This window comes from Pinus tabuliformis, chromosome 2_2 (genome assembly GCF_031772625.1).
Source record: "Pinus tabuliformis cultivar Carrire ecotype Pingquan chromosome 2_2, CPIR1, whole genome shotgun sequence".
In the NCBI taxonomy this organism is placed as follows: domain Eukaryota; kingdom Viridiplantae; phylum Streptophyta; class Pinopsida; order Pinales; family Pinaceae; genus Pinus; species Pinus tabuliformis.
The window spans coordinates 872740866-872760804 of record NC_142300.1 but is presented as its reverse complement, the minus strand read 5'-3'; the positions used below and the strand labels follow the sequence as shown (position 1 = coordinate 872760804).

The 19939-nt window shown below is 32.8% G+C and overlaps 1 protein-coding gene across 1 annotated transcript; it reads right to left on the bottom strand.

Moving 5' to 3' along the window:
• Positions 1–3673: 3673 nt before the first annotated feature.
• LOC149195762 (isoflavone 3'-O-methyltransferase 4-like) lies at positions 3674–4395 on the bottom strand. Its single transcript, XM_089408792.1, has 2 exons — positions 4141–4395; positions 3674–3777 (listed from the first exon to the last, which is right to left on the bottom strand). Exons 1-2 carry the CDS (start codon positions 4331–4333, stop codon positions 3692–3694), a joined length of 279 nt encoding a protein of 92 aa, XP_089264918.1. The 5' UTR covers positions 4334–4395; the 3' UTR covers positions 3674–3691.
• Between the last annotated feature and the right edge of the window lie 15544 nt (positions 4396–19939).

The following is a 19939-nucleotide window of genomic DNA, read 5'->3' as shown; positions in this document are numbered from 1 at the left end:
AACAAGATCTTGCTATGTTTTTTTTGTCTTATATTAATGCTTAGGTGGTGAAATTAATGACAAAGATCTCAACATAGGAAATGATTTTGATGATATGTAGGTATTTGTTGTACTATGATTTTTTGGATGCTAGAAGCCATCTAGAGCCTATTTGTTGACTTATTTTAGATTCAGAGATGGATTGCACTCAATGCTATTTTCGTTATTTGCACCATTACATACTATATAAATGAGAAGTTGTAACTTATGTACATGTGGTTGATGAAGATTATAACTTCTAGATGATTGATGCTATATAGTTTAATCCGTGTTTTTATGTTTTTGATATCTAATTCATAATTTTACATGCTTTTGTTTATATATATGTATATATACTTCATTCCCAATTCTCTGCGAGCTTTTGAAATTCTGCGGAGTCTAGAGTTTTTGAAAATGTTGTTACCACCACAGCCTTGGTAAAATCAATTAATTAATGCAAAAAAATATTTGCATATTAATTAATTTTTAACATTAAAGAAATATATATTATCAATAAACTAATCATATTAAAAAAATTAAAAAAATCAGGCGTTAATAAAAGATAATGTTAAAGTCTATAATTGTTTTAAATTTATCTAATAGAAATTAGAAGTCTAATTAAAAAATAAGAAAATAAATTAAAATATAAAATATTAAGAAAACTGTTTTATATCAAATTAAATTAAATTTTATTTACTGAAAATCTAAAAACATAAAAATTAAAACATATATAATATAAAGAAATAATGAAAAATAAAGCATTGATAATAGGATAATAAACATATAAATACATTTTGATCTTATGCATATGTGATAGTTGGGAGTCAATTCGGGTTTTAGTGGTTATAGTGGGTACTTTGACTGAATAGCTCAATTGTCAGCTCAATTGGTAGATTTATGGTTATTAAAACATCGTGCTGTCACGAGGTCATATAGATACCTAGACCTTTTTTATCTTAGAATCCTAATAAGATATATTAAAGAAATATTATTATTGAGTTTATTTATTTCCAATTAATTTTCCAACCATTTTTATTAATATTATTTATATATCACATAAATAAAAAATCATACAAAATATAAAAAATAATTCTACAAAATATAAATAATAATTAAAACATGACGAAAATTACTATCTCATATTTAGCAACACCCCATTTTCATTAATCATCCTAGGACTCATATCATTTAAAGTTAACTCTCAATAAATAGGCAACTTTAGATCCAGAAAAATCAGGAGATCCAAAAAAACAGGACTGAGATCAGAAATAACCTAGCGTTTCAAACCAAAAGAGAATCCCCGTACTACATGGACTACAGGGGTAAAAGATTTATCGACATCCTTCTGAAATAGGTTGTTTGTTCGTTAAAATTATGGGATAACAATGGAGGATGAGAAATGTATAATGCAATGAAAATCAAATCACTTATGAGATCATCTATGCAATATAATCAATTCAAATGACGATACACGATAAGGTGGACATAACTTGAAGGTGAATACTCAGAAATCACATAGTTATATTTCGTAATGCAATAAATTACACCTAAAATATGTTATTACATCACAACTTGCTCAATTTATTTTGGTTGAAGGACACTTATAGTGAACTAGAGACAGCTCAGTTTCTGCCCCAAGTAACCTAGCGTAGGGTTTCACTAAACATTTAGCACTTGCTTGCTTCGATAATTTTAGTTAAGGTGCCCTTCTTTCCCACGATCTTAGAGAGAGAGAAACCAGTTTTCTTGAGAAGTTCATTCCATTGTTCTCGGGTCCTTTCCCTACCTCCTGGTGAAAGATTCAACATAAGAGCGTGTACGACTTTCCCAGATCCTATCAAGTCGGAATCATCAGTTATATCTAGGACAGCCTCTGCTATTATTAGCTTTCCTTTATCTGGGACAGCTTGGTAGCAGTTGTGAAGTAGCTTGATGCAGTGTTTGTTGAAATTTTCTGATAAATTCCATAACAGAGAGAAAAAAAAAATTGCTCTGTTTTTGAACTCCGTTTTCGCACAGAAAAAACAGAAAATCGTTTGCTGGAAGCGGTGTAACAGCAACGCAGTTTCGTCAGTTGCTATTCGCAGTGTAACAGCAACGTAATTTCGTCAGTTGCTAATCTTGGTGTAACAGCAACGGTGATTTGACGTCAAGCCTATTTTTGACTTACGGTGTAACATCAACGTAAAAAATAACTTGCATTCATAAACAGTAAACCAACTGATACAAATTCGTCTTCCTCACATAGAGGGATTTTCACACAAGATTATGCTAAAGAGCATCTTCCTCTTGACAGAGGGATTACATCAGGAACGCTTCAGTTCCACAAACCAATTTCTGCTATCTCAGAAAATTACAGTTTCAGCCACACAGGCTGTTGCTGAAACACACAGTTTCAGTCACACAGTCTGTTGCTGAAACACGTGTTTCAGTATCTGGCAGACAGTTGCTGAAACACGCCTGTAGAATGCATTGCTGCTCCAAAACACAGTGAGAGCATCGTCCTCTTAACATAGGGATTCACCAAGGACTGTGCTTAAGAGCACCTTCCTCTTGACAGAGGGATTCTTCAAAGACTGTGCTTAAGAGCACCTTCCTCTTGACAGAGGGATTCACCAACTTGCCTTCTTCAGAGGAACTTCAATCTGTGTCTGCAAACAGTCGCTGTTACAGCAACGGGCAGACAGTTCTGAAATACACAGACAGTTGCTGTAACACGTGTTTCAGCATCTGGCAGACAGTTGCTGAAACACGTTTGTAGAATGTATTGCTGTTCCAAAACACAACGAACACAAAGAACTGATGTTCATTACATCTTCCTCTTGCACATACGCGCTGCAGCGTATTGCCCTGCAAAACTTCACGCTGCTGCGTGCTCCCCTTTGCTCTCTACTGTTGTCCCAGCGCTTTGTCTCAGTAACTCTGTCTATCACTGCTGTTTATCACTGCACTGTTGTGCATAAAACAACTTCTTCTAACCTTACGCTGCTGCGCCTCTCTCTTACTTTTCAGTCCCTGCACTGCTGTGCAAGAGGGCTTCATTCATGTGAGCTCGTGCTGCTGCACATTCTTTCTTAAACACACAGAAATTACATTTGAGTGCTGCTGTGCTACATTGCAGAGAGATTGCACTGTTGTGGCTCTACACACATATATATAGTGCATGAAGCGGTCAGAACTTATCCATCAACGCCTCAACTCGCTGACAGAGTCTCTGCTGCACATAATGAACAAATCTGATCTTTTTCTGTATTTATTGAGTCGGTTGTGCTGAAACCCAAGACTGATAAATGCTGCGGCTGGCTCGAGGCTGGTACTTTCCTTCTCGGTCGTGCTTCTTCTTTAATGTTGTAGGTGAGCAGTTATTGCGCAAAGCTCGGATCTGATCTTCCTCCTCATTTGGGAACACAAACAGGTAAAGGGTGAAAGGACACTTATAGCAGTGGCGTGAATAAGCCGACTCTTTGTAAGTCCTCTATTGCAGCTCGCTGCTGCTGTATGGCAGTTGGAATTAATATTCCTAACAGTGTTTGTCGTCCCAGATATGTAGGAAATGCTTTCATTGACAAATCCAAAACAAACTTATAAATTAGGTATAGTAGTAACATCTTTGATAGATAAATCAAAATTAAATGTTTATCACATAATTAACGTAGGAAGAAGATCCGCCAGATTAACGAACAGTATTTCTCACCTTCATAAATATCGCATCTGCGGAGGGTACGCTCTCAAACAGGTTTCCGCTGATATGTTGTATGCCTGTGTGAATGACAATACGATTAAAACAACATGCCCAAATCCCATGCTGTGACGTGAAACAATATTGCGAAATCTCATGCTGTGCCGTGTGACGTGATTATGTAGGGTGATTATTTATCTTGATTTTTCCAAATAGCAGGTACATGTTGTTAGTGGATGTAATTTACCAGATTAATGAATGAACCACATAAGAAAAATAACATAACTAAATAGAATAATAAAGAGATAAATAAAGATGGGTGGTTATCTAAATATAATTCAGTGTATTCTGAACAACTTGCAGAGGATTTATGCATTGAAGTAGATAAATGGAACAGAAATCAACATATAAAAAAGAAGGTTGCGAAATTGAATTAGGATTACCGGGGAGAGGGGGTGCAGTTGCGATGACGTGAGGAAGATCATAATTGATGGCGTGGATATGAGGATATGCAGCAGTTATGAGACTCAACGCTTCTCCGTGCCCTCCGCCCAAGTCTACCAGCGCATTAACGTCTTTGAAGCCATCGTAAGTAGCCAAGATCTCAGTCATACCGACCTTTGTGAGGGACACCATGCCTGCGTTGAAGATGGCGTTGAACTCCGGATTGCTGGCTGTGAAATTCCAGAATTCTTGGCCATTGCCACTGGAATATTTTAAAAGGAATATTTTGACATTCCAAAAAATACAAGGGAGCAAAAATTTACGTCTATATAAAAAAAGCATTAATAAAATGATATATCAATGATAGATTATATTTTAAAATGTATAATGATATAATCAATGATAGATTATATTTTAAAATGTATAATTTATTTTGAATAGCTTAAATTATTATATATCATTATATATATATAAATGTTTAAATAAATAGAATTTTAAATATTTATTTAAATTGAAATTTGAATTAATAATTTGTATAATGTTGGAAGGATAGTTAATTTATAGTTTTTAATATCAATAAAAAAATTGGATTCACTATCTCTATATCTTTATCTTTGGGTTTTAATGTTATTGAATGTTGGAAGCTTAATTAAGTTATAGTTTTTAATATCAACACACATGTTTGGTAGTTAAGCTTTTAATATTAATAAACATGTTTGGTAGTTAAGCTTTTAATATTAACAAACATGTTTAATAGTTACCAGTATACCTTTGGAGTCTAACCAGGGGAGATTTAACTTTGAATATTTTAATTTAAACAATTCCATATCACTTCAATCATGACAATTTTATATCATGTTAATTACTAAATGAGAATCTCAAGTTGTTAAAATTGAAAAATATAAATCACCATATTCATTATTTTTTCATTATCTTTGGGGTTTAATGTTGTTGAATGTTGGAAGCTTAAATAAGCTATAGTTTTTAATATCAACAAACATGTTGGGTAGTTACAAGTATATCTTTGGAGTCTAACAAGGGGAGATTTAACTTTGAATATCTTAATTTAAACAATTTCATATCACTTCAATCATGAAAATTTCATAAATGAGAATCTCAAGTTGTTAAAATTGAAAAATATAAATCACCATATTCATTATTTTTTCATTTATTTACTTTTATGTATTTACATTTTATGATTAAATTTTGTATAATTAAAACTTATGATTAAAAAAATATTTTATAATTATATTTTATACATTTGAATTTTCTTTTTTTATAATTATATTATATACATTTAAATTTACATTTAAGTATTTAAAGTGCATTATTAATATTAATAAATGAATATTAAATTAAATTTATTTAAATTTCTAATTCTCCTTGAATTTATTAATAATTTTATATTATTAAGTTTTATAATTTTATTTAAAAAGAATGAATCAATTCATATTAGAAATAATGGATAGACTAATGAGCATAAATTAGGATCATATATATTAACCAAATAATTTTTTAATTTAATAAGGAATATAAATAAAAGTACTTTCTTTGATTTAATACAAAATTTTCACATGAATAGTGAATTTCTCTAAATTACTAGAACAATTGTTTATAAAAGATTTTCTAAATTACCAAAATATTTATGATAAGTTTTAATTTTTTTGGAGTTTTTTTTTTAGCTAAAAAAAGAAATATAAAATAGAATTGAATAATATACACACTATTCACCATAAACACACAATTTCCACATAGAATCATTAGGAGAGAAAACCTTGCTAGAAACTAAAGAATCTATATATTTTTTTCCAAGGTATGGAACATGTTCAAGTACAAAGAAAGATGTACTTTCTATGTAATTAACTAAGATACGTGTCATGCAAGGCTATTAAAAAAAATTTAACTCTTGTTTTTTTATAACTTATCACTGTCATTTCCAGTGCTCATCTATGGAACAAAATATAATAGTATGGAATATATCCCTACTCAACTCAAACTCCTTCGAGCAGCCTATTATTTAAAAGAGCTTACAGACAATTAGGGGTAAGATTTGATTCCTTCAACCCCTCAATAAAGTTAAGGGTTTTAACCTTCTAGATTTTTCTTCAACTTTAATGCATGGCTCGCCCCATATACTTGAGTAATGGAGATGGCATGGAATCATCCATAACATGGAAGTCAACACAATAGGGCAACTTGAGGAAAACATAACTATTCATATGAAATATGCTTGACACAATTATCACACTCCACAAAAGGGCAACTTGAGGAAAGCATAACTGTTCATATGAAGTATGCTTGACACAATTAACTTTAGGAAAACATAACTATTCATATGAAATATGCTTGACACAATTATCACACTCCACAATAGGGCAACTTGAGGAAAGAACAACTATTCATATGAAGTATGCTTGACACAACTATGACACTCTTATAAATCTATGTGACTATAGAGCAATACCAAATGTTTATTTAGTGCCTCAAAATCACTTCATAAGGTTTTAGACACTAACTCCGTGCACTATTACACCCTCATAAAATTCCATTGCAATTATCACACTCTTATAAAGCTATGTGACTATGGAGCAATACCAAATGTTTTTCTAGAGCCTCATAATCGCTTCGCAAGGTTTTAGACACCAACTCCCCGCACTACTACACCCTCATAAAATGACATTGCAGATTGATTCCTTCAAGTTTTCCATTTTAAAAGTGTCAAGATAAATAATATGAATCTAAGTCAATATTAGACACTTGTACATGAATATTAAAAATTTTATATGGATAGTTGCTAGAATATTTTTAAAGTATTAATAGATATTATAGTTGGTAGATATTTGTAAGATAGTAAGAATATATGATAGTAATATAATTGATAAAAGCTAGCATTAAGAGTACTAGGATATTAAGAATACTAAGTTAAATATGCATGTGTCAAAATTAGATCTTATTTTGAGGGATCCATTGATCTATAGAAAGGTTATTCATGCATGTATATTTATCCTTTAACAATGTATAAAATAACATATCACCTCTTTCTACATTGGATTTATTTGTTACATGTTTAATTTTTGGTTTGGTATTTGAACTTTGTGTAAGAGGCAATGAAGAACAGGTTCTCTGTTGGGAAAGTAAAAATCAATGGTGAAGTGATTGAGTTATTAGCTAATGTGAGGTAATTGCTAATGCAAAGAAATTTCTCTTGTTTATTTTTCTGCTTATCCATATCGATTCGAACAAATTTCGATCTAAACTAAGCAACTACATTATATTGATTGAATTATGTAAATTAAAATTTTAAGATGAATACTTGGTTTCAAGGATATAATGCATATGAAATTCTAACTAAAATTAAAGTTATACTAGTTACTCATGTACCCTTAGCTCAATATTAGGAGAAAAGAAAAACCACACAAAAAGTTCTCTTGTGAATTTCTATGAGAGACATTATAATTTTGAAAATAAGGGAATGCAACATATTAAGTGGGACATGGGAGGCATTAAAAGTTTGTATTGAATAGTAAAATACAAACATAGTGACATTTTTTAAAATGAAAGAAATGGAAAATATTATTGATTATCTATCTAAAATTAAATGTCTAAGATATAACTTGGGTAATAATAGTGAGAAAGAATGACCAAATTATTACAATGTTGGATGCTATGATACACGAATATCAAGTATTTAACATTATTCTTCTAGCATGAAAGAAAGTTATTTCTATTGATGACTTGAAGGGATCCTTATGCAAGAAAAGAAATGGAGAAGAGCCTCAACAACATATTTCAAAATCCATATCCTCTTTTGATGTGTATTTGTAGGTAATCATATGAAGGAAACCCATGAGTAAAGAATAAAGGGAGGAAAAGGTAACACAAAAGTATATTAAAGTTAGGTTTCATTAAAGACATATTCCATTGTAAAGAAGAATGGCCCATGCAACTATTGTGGTATGTTTAGACATTATGCTCATGAATGTAGTGAAAAGATGTTTAATGTGTCAAAATATAGAAGATTAGGAGGAAAAATTTGTGATAGAAAATTATAGATTAAGCATGACCTTAAAATTTTGAAGTTATTTATTTCAAATATACCCCTATCAAAAAAAATAGATGATTGTAATGCATGTTTCATGGCTTGAAAATCATCTATTCATGTGAATTATAATAAATATTGGTTTAAAAATTATCATGAGAAGATTAATGGTGCTAAAGCCTATTTAGGAAATGATATATTTCTTGAAATAAAATGATATGGTGATGTGCTAATAAATGTACCAAGTGGACATGTGGAACGACTAAGAAATTTAGCATATGTGCTAGGGACTATGAAAATCATAATACAAGTCTTAGATATGAAAAATAAAGGTCTTAAACTTGAATTTTAATGTGATGTTGTTGCATAAAGGATATGCAATTTTAGAAACCAAGAAAATACTAAGAAGGGGATGAATTCTTATTATAACCAATTTAAAAAATTATAAACAACAATCAATATTTAATTTATTCGAAAGTAAATCATATAAGTAACACATAGAAACTCATAAAAAAACTAGATGTACGTGAAACAGATAAAGAAAAAAAACCACTAAACTTGCAATATTTTTATTACATTAGTTTCTCTAACTGAATATATACTACCATGTGTCACTTTCACATGCTACCACATCATCATCACTACCACCTTTTGTACCACATCACTGTTAGGTGTCATTGGAAAATACCCACTTGGCCACCTAAAAGGCCAAACCTACATGCCACTTGTCATGACCATGGAGTGCATATGTCATCCAATAAATATCACTACCACATGTCATATCCTTACTGGTCCATGTCATTCAACTAACACCTATGTGGTAGCCACAACTCATCTTTGGTTGCTCGTATATATGCAATTTAGTCTTCATTTGTGGGGTTGATAAGCACTTTCATGGTCAACTTAAGCACCCTGTGACTAGGGGATATGATTAGGGGCTTGTTGTTGTATTTCTTGCTTGCTCACTTCTTGCTACCCTTACTATTGTTTATGCATGTGATGGACCAAGTTTGATAAGTTCTTGAGTGTTTCTTACTAATACTTGCAACTGAGAGAATAGCCACGAGGTTGGAACTATCACCTACCACTCATCAATCTTCCTCCTGAGATTTTGTTCCATTGTTTGGTGTTGATCCGATGGGGAAGGGCCCATGTTGGAACCATGATTTAGCTAGAACCTTGCTTGATCTACCAACTTCAAACTTAATTTTTCGTTCATCCATTTGGAGTTATAACAAATGAAATATATTGTTGGAGGGGTATTATATAGGGCTATCTAACCATGTAGATTTCATGTTCTTTTAAGAAAATCACTTGTAGACAAAATGTCTTCATAGACACACTACATACTAATGGCGAAGGCATCATAAAATAAACTCCTTGTGAACCACAAATGAATGATTGAACTTGACATCAACAACAAAAAAAATTTAACCTCATCAACATTAACCCCCTTTTGGAATTAAAGGAAACATCACCAAACATTACCAGTCATTGATGGAAATACCATACTTTTGGCAACTCTCACTCTATCAAGCTACTAAAGAGACTATTTATTTTTGGTCACTCTCCCCCTTTGTAAGTGAGAAATCTAATGGTTGATCCCTATCCATATTTAATATCTTCTATAAACATGTTAGCTCTAATGTTTTTTTACTCTACCCCTTTGACATTAATGGAAAAGAGTTAAGTACTCTCTTTTGGACCAATCTCGCCCTGAAATATAAAATTGGTTGTTCATTATTATATGACTAATTTGAGATTTAGTATGCAAGATAATCTAGTCACACCATCATGTTTTTTTCTACGCTATTTCTTGAACGACTACCCCTAAACTTTTACTTCTTATGTTGAGCTAAGAAACTCCCTTTGAATTTGATATTCTTTCTTGTCTTGAATCTATACAACATCCTTGTACATGTTTGGATGACTTCCCTCTTTTGTTCTAAATAAATATAATGAAGAGAAGAACGAGACATCACTCACAAATTCTTCCTTAAATACACAAAAGGTTCTCTCCTAAGAGGTTTGGTCAACATGTTAGCAATGTGTTCTGTGGTGAGACATAATCCAACTTCACAATTTGATCACCTACTTGTTATATAAGAAAATGGTACTTTATGGGAATATGCTTGGATTTTGAATGAAAAATAGGATTATTGGATATACTTATTTCACTTATGTTATCATATATAATTGGAATGGTTTTATGATAACTGACCTTCATGTCATGTAAAGTTTGTTTGATCCACAAAATTTAAGTTCAACTAGTTGCAACCGTTACATATCTAGCCTCACTAGCAAAAAGGGAGATAGATAATTTATTTTTTGTTGACTATGTTACTAAGAAATTCCCAAGAAAGAAAGAAACACCACTTATGTTTTTCCTATCATCTACATTACAAGCCTAATAAACATATATATACATAATCAATGCAAAATCTTAACCCTTTCAATACCGTAGACCATAGTCCATTGTGGCTTCTAAATATCTCATAATTCTCATGCCTACTAAATAATGACCTTGTTGGTAGATTGATTGATACCTTTCAACTACACCTGAAAGTTCCATAACATCTAGTTGTGAGGCTATTAGGTACAAAAGGCTAACAATTATTAGTTTTTGATTTTTTTTATCTACCTTTTGTGACTGATCATATTTGTTGAGATTGCATCGAGTGACCATAGAAGTACTCAGAAGAGAGAAATATTCCATCACAAACTTCTTCAATATTTCTTTGAGATATTTTCTGTAGGAAATGAATATACCTCTTCCTATATGAGTAATCTATAGACGAAGAAAAAATGAAAGATCCCCAAGCATGAACATCTCAAAATTTAATTACATTTATATTATAAATTTATGAATGAAGGAATCTACATCACTGCCAAAAATTATGTCATCAACATAAACAACAATAACGAAAAATGTTATGCTCGATTTATGACTGCAGATAGAAATATCTCCCCTACGTGTGGGGGCTAACCTAGAACAAGAGAACGACAAAGGACCCAATGTTTTCCTTAAAGTATGTAGATGAGGGGATGAAACCTACTTGGAATCTGTCTTATGTTTCGCTCCTTCTTTGACTTGAATGCTCTAATCCTAGCTCCAACTGCCAAAATTAGAACCTGCACAACTAGACAACACAAGACAAGAAACTACGAGATCTATGTAGAATCATCTATCTACTTCATTCAAGAGATCAACACGGTATTGAAGTATATGAAATAATGACATCACATATAGGAAAACAAGATAACTCTTTATATTGATATAAATGGAGTGAGTTACAATATGTTGTGGTACTCAACAACCCCTTATTATCTTTAGACTTAGGAGAAATGATAATGGGGACCCTTTAAAAATTTTAGGATAGAATCATTCCTTGTTTATATGAAATAGGATAAGTTTTATATTTACTCTTTGATTTTTGAATAAAACAAGAAAGTTTATGAAAAGGGCATAAAACCTTTTAGGAATCCTTTAATAGTTTTAGGAGATAAATTACAAGTCTTATGAATCCAGAAATCATAAAAAATAAATGAAAATACCATAAAAGAATTGGTCTTATTAATACATACGCGTAGTATCGATAGTTTCAAATAATAGTAAAATTGTGAAAATCTGAAATGCAAAATGCCGAAAAGCTGAAATTCCAAATGCCAAAACCAATATCGCATATGCCAAAAGCTGATATCACATTTTGTTAATTGACGGATGCCGATATCACATTCTGTTAAAAAAATCTGGTATTTCACTAATATAGATCCCACACCTATATGTTTTGCGGAAATCGTAGATCAGTGAGTTAGGTTAATATCACCCGATAACAAACACCGATAAAAGATTTTCTGATATAATGACAAGTGTCAGCGTCATGTGAACAAACGTTTGGAAATTAAATGAACACTCTGCTTAGTTCTAATTTTGAGGTTTTTTGATGAGTTGTAATAAGTTTGAGTTAATATGAAAGGATTTTCTATAGAACTCGCATTGAATTGATATGACTCTTAGCATCCTATGAAGCTCTTGATGCTTATCTTGGTTTGTTTCTTTACAGGTAAATTCCAATAAAGATAAGTTAAAGAACATGTCAAGAATAATAAAGGTGAGGAGGAAGTCCATAATACAACAAGAACTAGTCTTTCCCCCTGAATAAGTGTTTGAGATGTCTCCATTATTTACAGATACTACATGCATTCCAGATACAGGTTGTGCCTCCTAAGAGTGAGTATACAAACTATATGAGGACGAAAATATGAGAATAATTGTGAAACAAGATGGTATTGTTGACAATTCTCCTCCAAGTAACAACGATGCATGGAATGATGTGGCCAACTCATTTCTCCATAGAATTGTTGCCCGCCCCAAAATTCTACCTTATACAGATATGGTTAAATGGGTTGTTGACCATCTAGACATTACAAACATAATGTTTATAACACCAAAGACGACAATTATTGGGTATTTTTAATATGAGGATTTCAGGGAAATGTATCATCTACCCCAACCTCAGAAGAAATATGATATGCAATTCATCCAAAAATTCATGCAAGAGAATATGAACCCTACGGAGTTGATGAGAGAATGGAGAAGGGACCCAAACAAACACAACCACGAGGACATGGGTATGTATTCATTAGCCTCTATTGTTGGCCATTTCTCTCATATTGCTTCTATGTTATGTCACCTTTATGTTTATCCAAATACGTAGAAATTCTCTTAAGAATTGGTGTCTTTAGTAGAAGCCTCTACTGATGGCTATATCATGGATTGAGCGACTACTTTATCAAACAATTTGACCACTCAAATCCGCAACTACAGACATAAACACAATGTTCTTGAAAGAACGACTCCTCCTTTCTTTATGAGCACCTATGTCATGGACATGACTTTTTTTCTTATGATTTTCCATCCCTTGGATGGAAATGGACACACCAAATTCCTAGTACTATATCAATTTATCTTGATATCCTTTGGGAAACCAAATACCATGCTCACTTTTACAAAATATGTCATGAGTTCATGCTCCCTATCAACCAAGAGGTCTTTGGCAGAAAATCCCTTAGACTTACTAGAAAAGACAATAAAGACTTAAAGCCTATAGGAAAGTGATTTAGGGAAGAATCATTTACTTACATTTTGTTTTTTGGTAGCCTTTATTATCCTCATGTTTTACCCCTTTTTGTCCCAGATAAATCGCTGGCCAAGGAAGCCACTTATCAAAAGGTTTGTAAGGGCTTAAGTAAAGTAATTATTGATGCCAAGAAATATTCTTGGCCATGTTTTCCTATCCTTTATGGTACCTATGCATTAGAGAATTTCAAGCATTCCTTAGTTGAAATTCAAAAATTAAAAGCCTTTCTTTTTCCAACCATACTAAATAGGCCATATGACCCTAATGGTGTAGTGAAAGATGTTACAACACAAGCTAAGCTCAAATCTTTGCATGCGAGCCTGACAAGTTTGACAATTTGTTTGAAATGGTTCCAGAGTATCATATGTTAGAAACATTGGTAGTAGATTGTCTAAGACCCGAAGAATTGATTAGATTAAATAAATATCATTATCAAAGAATAGCCCATTTTCCAGAATCCCTATTAAAACAATTTTGACAGAACTCAAAAGTTTCAGATACATCAGCTTTCTCTTCAAAATCTCCAATTATTTCCCAAGTCTCTGAAACAACTACTATAGTTATTGAACAAACAAGCGAAATTAAAGAGGAGAACAAATTTCATGAAGTATCGGAAGATTTCAACCATGTTTTGACAATAGAAGAAACTCGTATTACAGGTATCTCGGCTGATATACAAGCAGAATAGGTTACAGTTAGCGGAGAAGTAGAACAGGTTACAGAAACTACTGAGATAACCTTGTTTATTGTTGAGGCTTCCCAAGGGAATACTATTCCTAAAAATCCCGAGAACAAAATGAATGATGAGAGTGTTAATCAATCAACCGTTGTTGATGATATGGAAATAATTCCTGCATTCCCTATTGCCAGGATAGTCCTCAAGGTTGAAGAAATCCTTCCTTTGGATGTATTTTATAGTCTAAAACATAAAGTAGTAATGAGCAAAGCAAGGAATAAAATAAATTTAGAGAAATCACAAGCACTAGTTACAAATGATACTCCTTTTCAAGTTCTTTGGAAAGGAGCTCAAAGAACCCTTGACGAGGAATTGAATAGATTATCTCAGTTCGCGGGAGCTTACGCTAGTGCTACCATTGATAAAGCTGTAGAAATACAACTATTAATGAAAGAAAAAAGTCAAAGGATTGTTCAATTATAACAAACTCTCTAGATTGAAAAGCAAGAGATTGAGCAACAATGACAAGGAAACCTTATCGAGTTTTTTTTTTTTTAATGATTTAAAGCTACAATTTGAATCCGAAGAGAAGGATGAGGATGATTAGATACTGTAAATACAACAAAGGATAAACTAGCTGAGGGAAAATACATATATACAAATAAAGTTTGCAAGGAGTTATCCTAACTGGATATACTCCTAAAATAGTAGCAAACTATCCTCTGTGAAAAATTCACTTTAATTCATGACTTGTCAAAGACCAACGATTCTTTACTAAACCAATTGTTTAATTTGAGGACGTTTTATTAGAGATATTGACAAGAAAAATTATGAGTATATAGATTGGCAACATGGTTCTCAGGGAAGATCATCTTATCTTCCTCGAATTGAAGAATCACAGAAGGATATGATTTTCGGTGATTGGGATATCAAAATGAAATGAGAAGAAATGGCTATTATCAGAAATCTTGCCTCAATTTTCATCGAATACATTACATATACCTTATTGCAAGATAATCTAATTTGGGAATTTCCAAAGGTCATCTTGCCAGATGTTAAAACTTTAAAACAATATTGGCAGGAAACATCTAAAAAGAAGGTTCAAGGCATTTAGAGTTTATCACAAGTGAACCTTGAAAGTTATTGGCATTTTCTAGTGAAGCCTTATAGTCAGTGGCTCATGCTGAGGTGTCTCTCGAATGTAACAGTATAATTTCTTCTAGCGCTTAGTGACGCAGTGTTTATGGGATAGATGCACATGCAACCAATACATCCTCCCTAGCTAAAGCCGCTCACGAACATATATAATCTCAGAGAGAATATGAAGAATCAATTTGCAGCATAGCCATGACTTCTTGTTACAACAGATCTCTAATTTAGTTGTCCTTTATCTTAGCTTAGTTTGTTGAATCTTTTTTGAAGACTTTTATTTTAAGATTACTATTTTTGTAAAATTAATAGGTTATTTATACCCCATTCATGAATTTAGAAAGGGTTCCACAATTTTGAGAAGACAACTTTGAACTTGCACTATTGTTTGATCCCAAGTTATCTAATTAAGAAGATGAGCCTGCAAGCTATCTTTTTCATAAGCATAACACTAATGCATCAGGTACTATTATCTTTATGTTATCGTAATGTATTATTGAATCAGATATTGAATCTCTTATGTGTTATTTAGTTATATAAATGCTTTGATAACAATAATTCAGTATCACTATTGATGTGTAGAATTGAATGATTTGTGATTATGTATGAGATAACGAGAACTTTTATGTGATTGAGTTTTAAACAACTAAATTAATTAACTATTTAATTCATTTACTTTATCTTATACACTTTCCTTTCATCAAAGTATTGAATGATGTATATTGTTATATACTTTTTGAAATATTTCTTTGAAACACATACAAAGATGTACTATCCAAAGAAATAAGTAGAATAATTTTATTTAGTAATTTTATCATTACCTGTAATATCATTTCATCAGTTTTCATTTTGCTGCTATATTAAATATCTTTAAAATGGGAAATTGGTCCATTTATACCCAGTCGGACCCACCAATTTCAACGGAAACATAGTTGCTTTAAGCTCTTGACCGGGTGGTGTTACCCGATGTTGAGGCAGTCAACTTCAAACCTTCAACACAACCATTAATAGGTGTTAATCTTGTAGAAGAGATCCTCCATGTTTTTTACTTTTCCTTCCTTTGTTACAAATTGCACCTCCAATCACTCTAAATGCATGAAATGAAAACTCTCACAACAACAACATAAGGGTAGAATCACTCTCCAAAAGCCAACCTCTTTCATATGGAAGTTTGTAAATATATAGAGGAGTGAGGTAAGTTGGGAGTTCTTATCTTTTTACCAATCTTAGGCTTGAGATCTAGTCTTAATGTGAGGATGAGATCTAAGTCTAAGGGATGGAAACTCTAAGGTAGGATAGGAAAGGATTCAAAAGTTTTATCTGAGGTAGATGGTTATAAAAAATCCCGGAAGCTTCTGGAAATGGAGGATTTGATATTCTGTCCCTTTTTCCTAAATTTCTAGAACTAACATAGGTGCAAAGGGGAGAAACCTGTAGGTGATCAATGCAGGCCACAATGGAGCAACTTGCAGGTGAACTCTATCTAGAAGGAGACCGGGGTGCATTGGTTCTAAAACTGGCTTAGATGATGTAGTTTAGGGCATAAACTCTAGGAAATGAGTGATTCATGCATATGGATTTTTTCAATGATGATGTGAAGGGGGGATATGAAGTCAACGATCCCATTAGGAGGTTGATTGGTCAGATGAGAAAAAGTAGGCTATAACAGAGTGCCCCTTAAAGTGAAAAGTTAGAGATGATGAATGATGATCGAAGTTATTTACGTTGTGATAAGTTGGGATCAAGAAAAATTAGCGTGATCATCTTCTGTTACAATACATTTAGATAATGAAATATTTTTGTTGAGGGAGGCATGCCTAGACTTAGCATATAAGCTAGCATTACATGTACAATCATCAAAATACATGGCCACTGATGACTGATCATGGACCCATGACAAGATTATTGTGAGTATGATCATATCCATCATACATAGTGATATTTTATAATCCTAAAATTGCAGCTTGGATGGTGGAAACTAGATATGGGATCTTCTATATCATTCACACGACCAAGAAACATACGATTTTAACCATGTGAATCAATTAGTTGAAGTTGAACATGGTAGAAACCATTTGATTACCGACCAATGATGTAATGAATTAAAGTATTTGAGAGAAACAAACAATGATGTTAATGTCTCTCAATGTAATCAAGTACAATTTGTATCGTGTGAATAAATGAGTTGATTTCGAGCACCATAGAATATTTCGCTCGAAAGCTAATTCTGTAAACCTATTTCTTATAACGAGGATTCTTGCCATTGGTGTATGCAAGCACCAAGGTACTGATGGGTGTTTCTAAGTCAAATTCCTAAATAATGTGCTAATGTTGACAAGAACTGACCTGCCGTACGAGGGCCTTGATGTATCCTCCATCAACGACACGAAACATGTATGATTATTGAGACAAAATGATGCTAATATGAAACGAGTTCAGGAAAGACAAACATGGAATGAAGGATTAAGAGTATTGTAACCGATATAAATTGAATGACTTCTCTTGAACACACTGACGAAATTGAATGGAGTTGCCAACATTGACCAAAAACCAAAATGGAGGCTCTATGAAGGTATGATGAACCAAAAGACAAGTAGATTACCCAACCCAAGAACCACACAGATGATGTGGAATATTGGCATGTTCAAGAGAGATTCACTACCATTAATAAATGGAGTACCCTATTTTCCCAATTTCCCCAACCATACTGGTTAGTACCTCTTTATTTTTTAACAAGCTTGAGGAGGTTAACATATGCTATTTGTAAGTGCATCCTTAAGATGAATCGCTTCAAGTATATTTAACGAACCCTGAGAAGTAGTGGTTTGATCTTGTCATGTTTGACAATTCCATCGTTGTTTGATGTTTTAACAAGTTCAACGAAGGTAAAACTCGACATCTTTTTCATGTTTAGAGAGTTTGAAAAAGAGGAAAAAAAGAAAACTCCAGATGTCCCTTTTTGTAGGTAGTCCCAAGAGAACATCTTGCCATGTTCGATTAAGGTATTCATTTTTCATAGTTAGTCTATCTTAGTCTAGAAAAGGGTTAATCTTGTACTAAGTAGACTTCTTTTCATTTACTTTTACGAGTTCCAAAAGACAAGTGCTTGACAATATCTTCATACTTTGGGAGTCTAAAAATAGCTAAAAGATGACTCCAAGGGGTTCCTTTTTCATAAGTTTAAAATTTTTGAAAAAGAGATAAAAGTGTACTCTTCGGTCAAATTAACTTTTTTAAAGCACAAATAAAACCATTAAGAGTTGTTGACCTACTCAGAACAATACAGAAAGTATTAAAGATACTCATTTCATAGTAAAAATGAATCACGAATACGTAAAAGATTTAAGTATGAATAAAATGATGGAAATATGACTATATATACTCAAAAAGTGATTGTTCATCTTTACCATTTCACATCTACCTTCAAGAGTGGAGTTCTGAATATTTTTTCCCTCGATATTCTAGAGAAGATTGCAGCCAATCCAATGGATGATTTCAAGTACCATCACTTCCATGTAGGAGATAAAACCCTTTTGTTTCTCTATGGCATTCCATTTTATGATTTCATGCAATATTTCTGAGTCATTTAGGGCCCTGGGTTTCAAAAATTTTCCCTAGTACCAATGCAAGCCTAGAGGGTCGAAAAGTGCATTGCACCTAAGTAGTCATGCACTACAGGAAGGGGTGAAATGCTCTGGTTTTCTCTTCTGGGGTGTGTTGGGTGCAAATATAAAATTTGTTCAAAATTTTTTCCTCTAAATTTGTTAAGTTTTTAGCATCAAAAGGATCCCAATGAATCTCTTGTTAATGTTTCATGGTTTCATTGGCACAAAATGGCTTCGATATGGAGAGAAAGAGAACATGACAAACAATATTTAAATGCAGAAAATGAAATTGCTACCATCCAGGCATTAAAGAACTGTGCATTACCAAAATTCTTCTGGCTTCCTGGTATGAGGCAACAAATGGAGTTGTTGAAATACCTTGTTTGTTCATGGGATGTTCAGGCACAAGCGTTCAGGTTTGGGGAACATCTGCTAGAGATAAATGTAGAGGATATATACTTTCTAACATGTCTGCCTATGAGAGGTGGCCCCATATCTCTCCTGGGTGGGAGAAGTGGTGAGGAGATAGTGAAATATTATATCACCTCCTATTATAGGCCTAGAGCCTAACCAACAAAGGATGGAAAGATCAATATAAAATATATGACCCAATTACCTTTGAGAATGACCTTATTCATTATCACAAGATTGGGAAGTAGCTCAACAGTGTACGTGGCAAGCAGATCATACATGCAATATGGATTACAGTATCTGGATCCAACACTCTTCAACTAGAGCGAGGGAGTCCTAGAAAATATGGAAGAACAATTATATAAAGAAAAAGAGGGAAAACAAAAGAACTTTGGATACAATGCGATATTAGCTTCCTTTGTATTAGAACAGGTTCCATTTCTTCAGCCTCAATAGATCACACTTGAGCCTATCAATCCAAAGGTGCCACATATGAGGAGGTGGATATATCACATGTCTCAACATGAAGGGCCATCGGGGATCAGCTTCCCACTAGCCTTCTTCGGATGGCTACAAAGAGAGTTTATTATGATCAATGATTATCCTTATGCAAGCATGGTTTTTTGTGATGAATATGAGCTCGTGCTTCGTGAGGGTGAGGAATGGGGTGCTTTAGGTAAGAAATTTCGACCCTTTAAGTTTTGAAAATTTTATAATTTTTTGTGTTTCGTTATGTTTCTAAGACGAAACTATTGATGTTTCATGCAAATGTGGGAC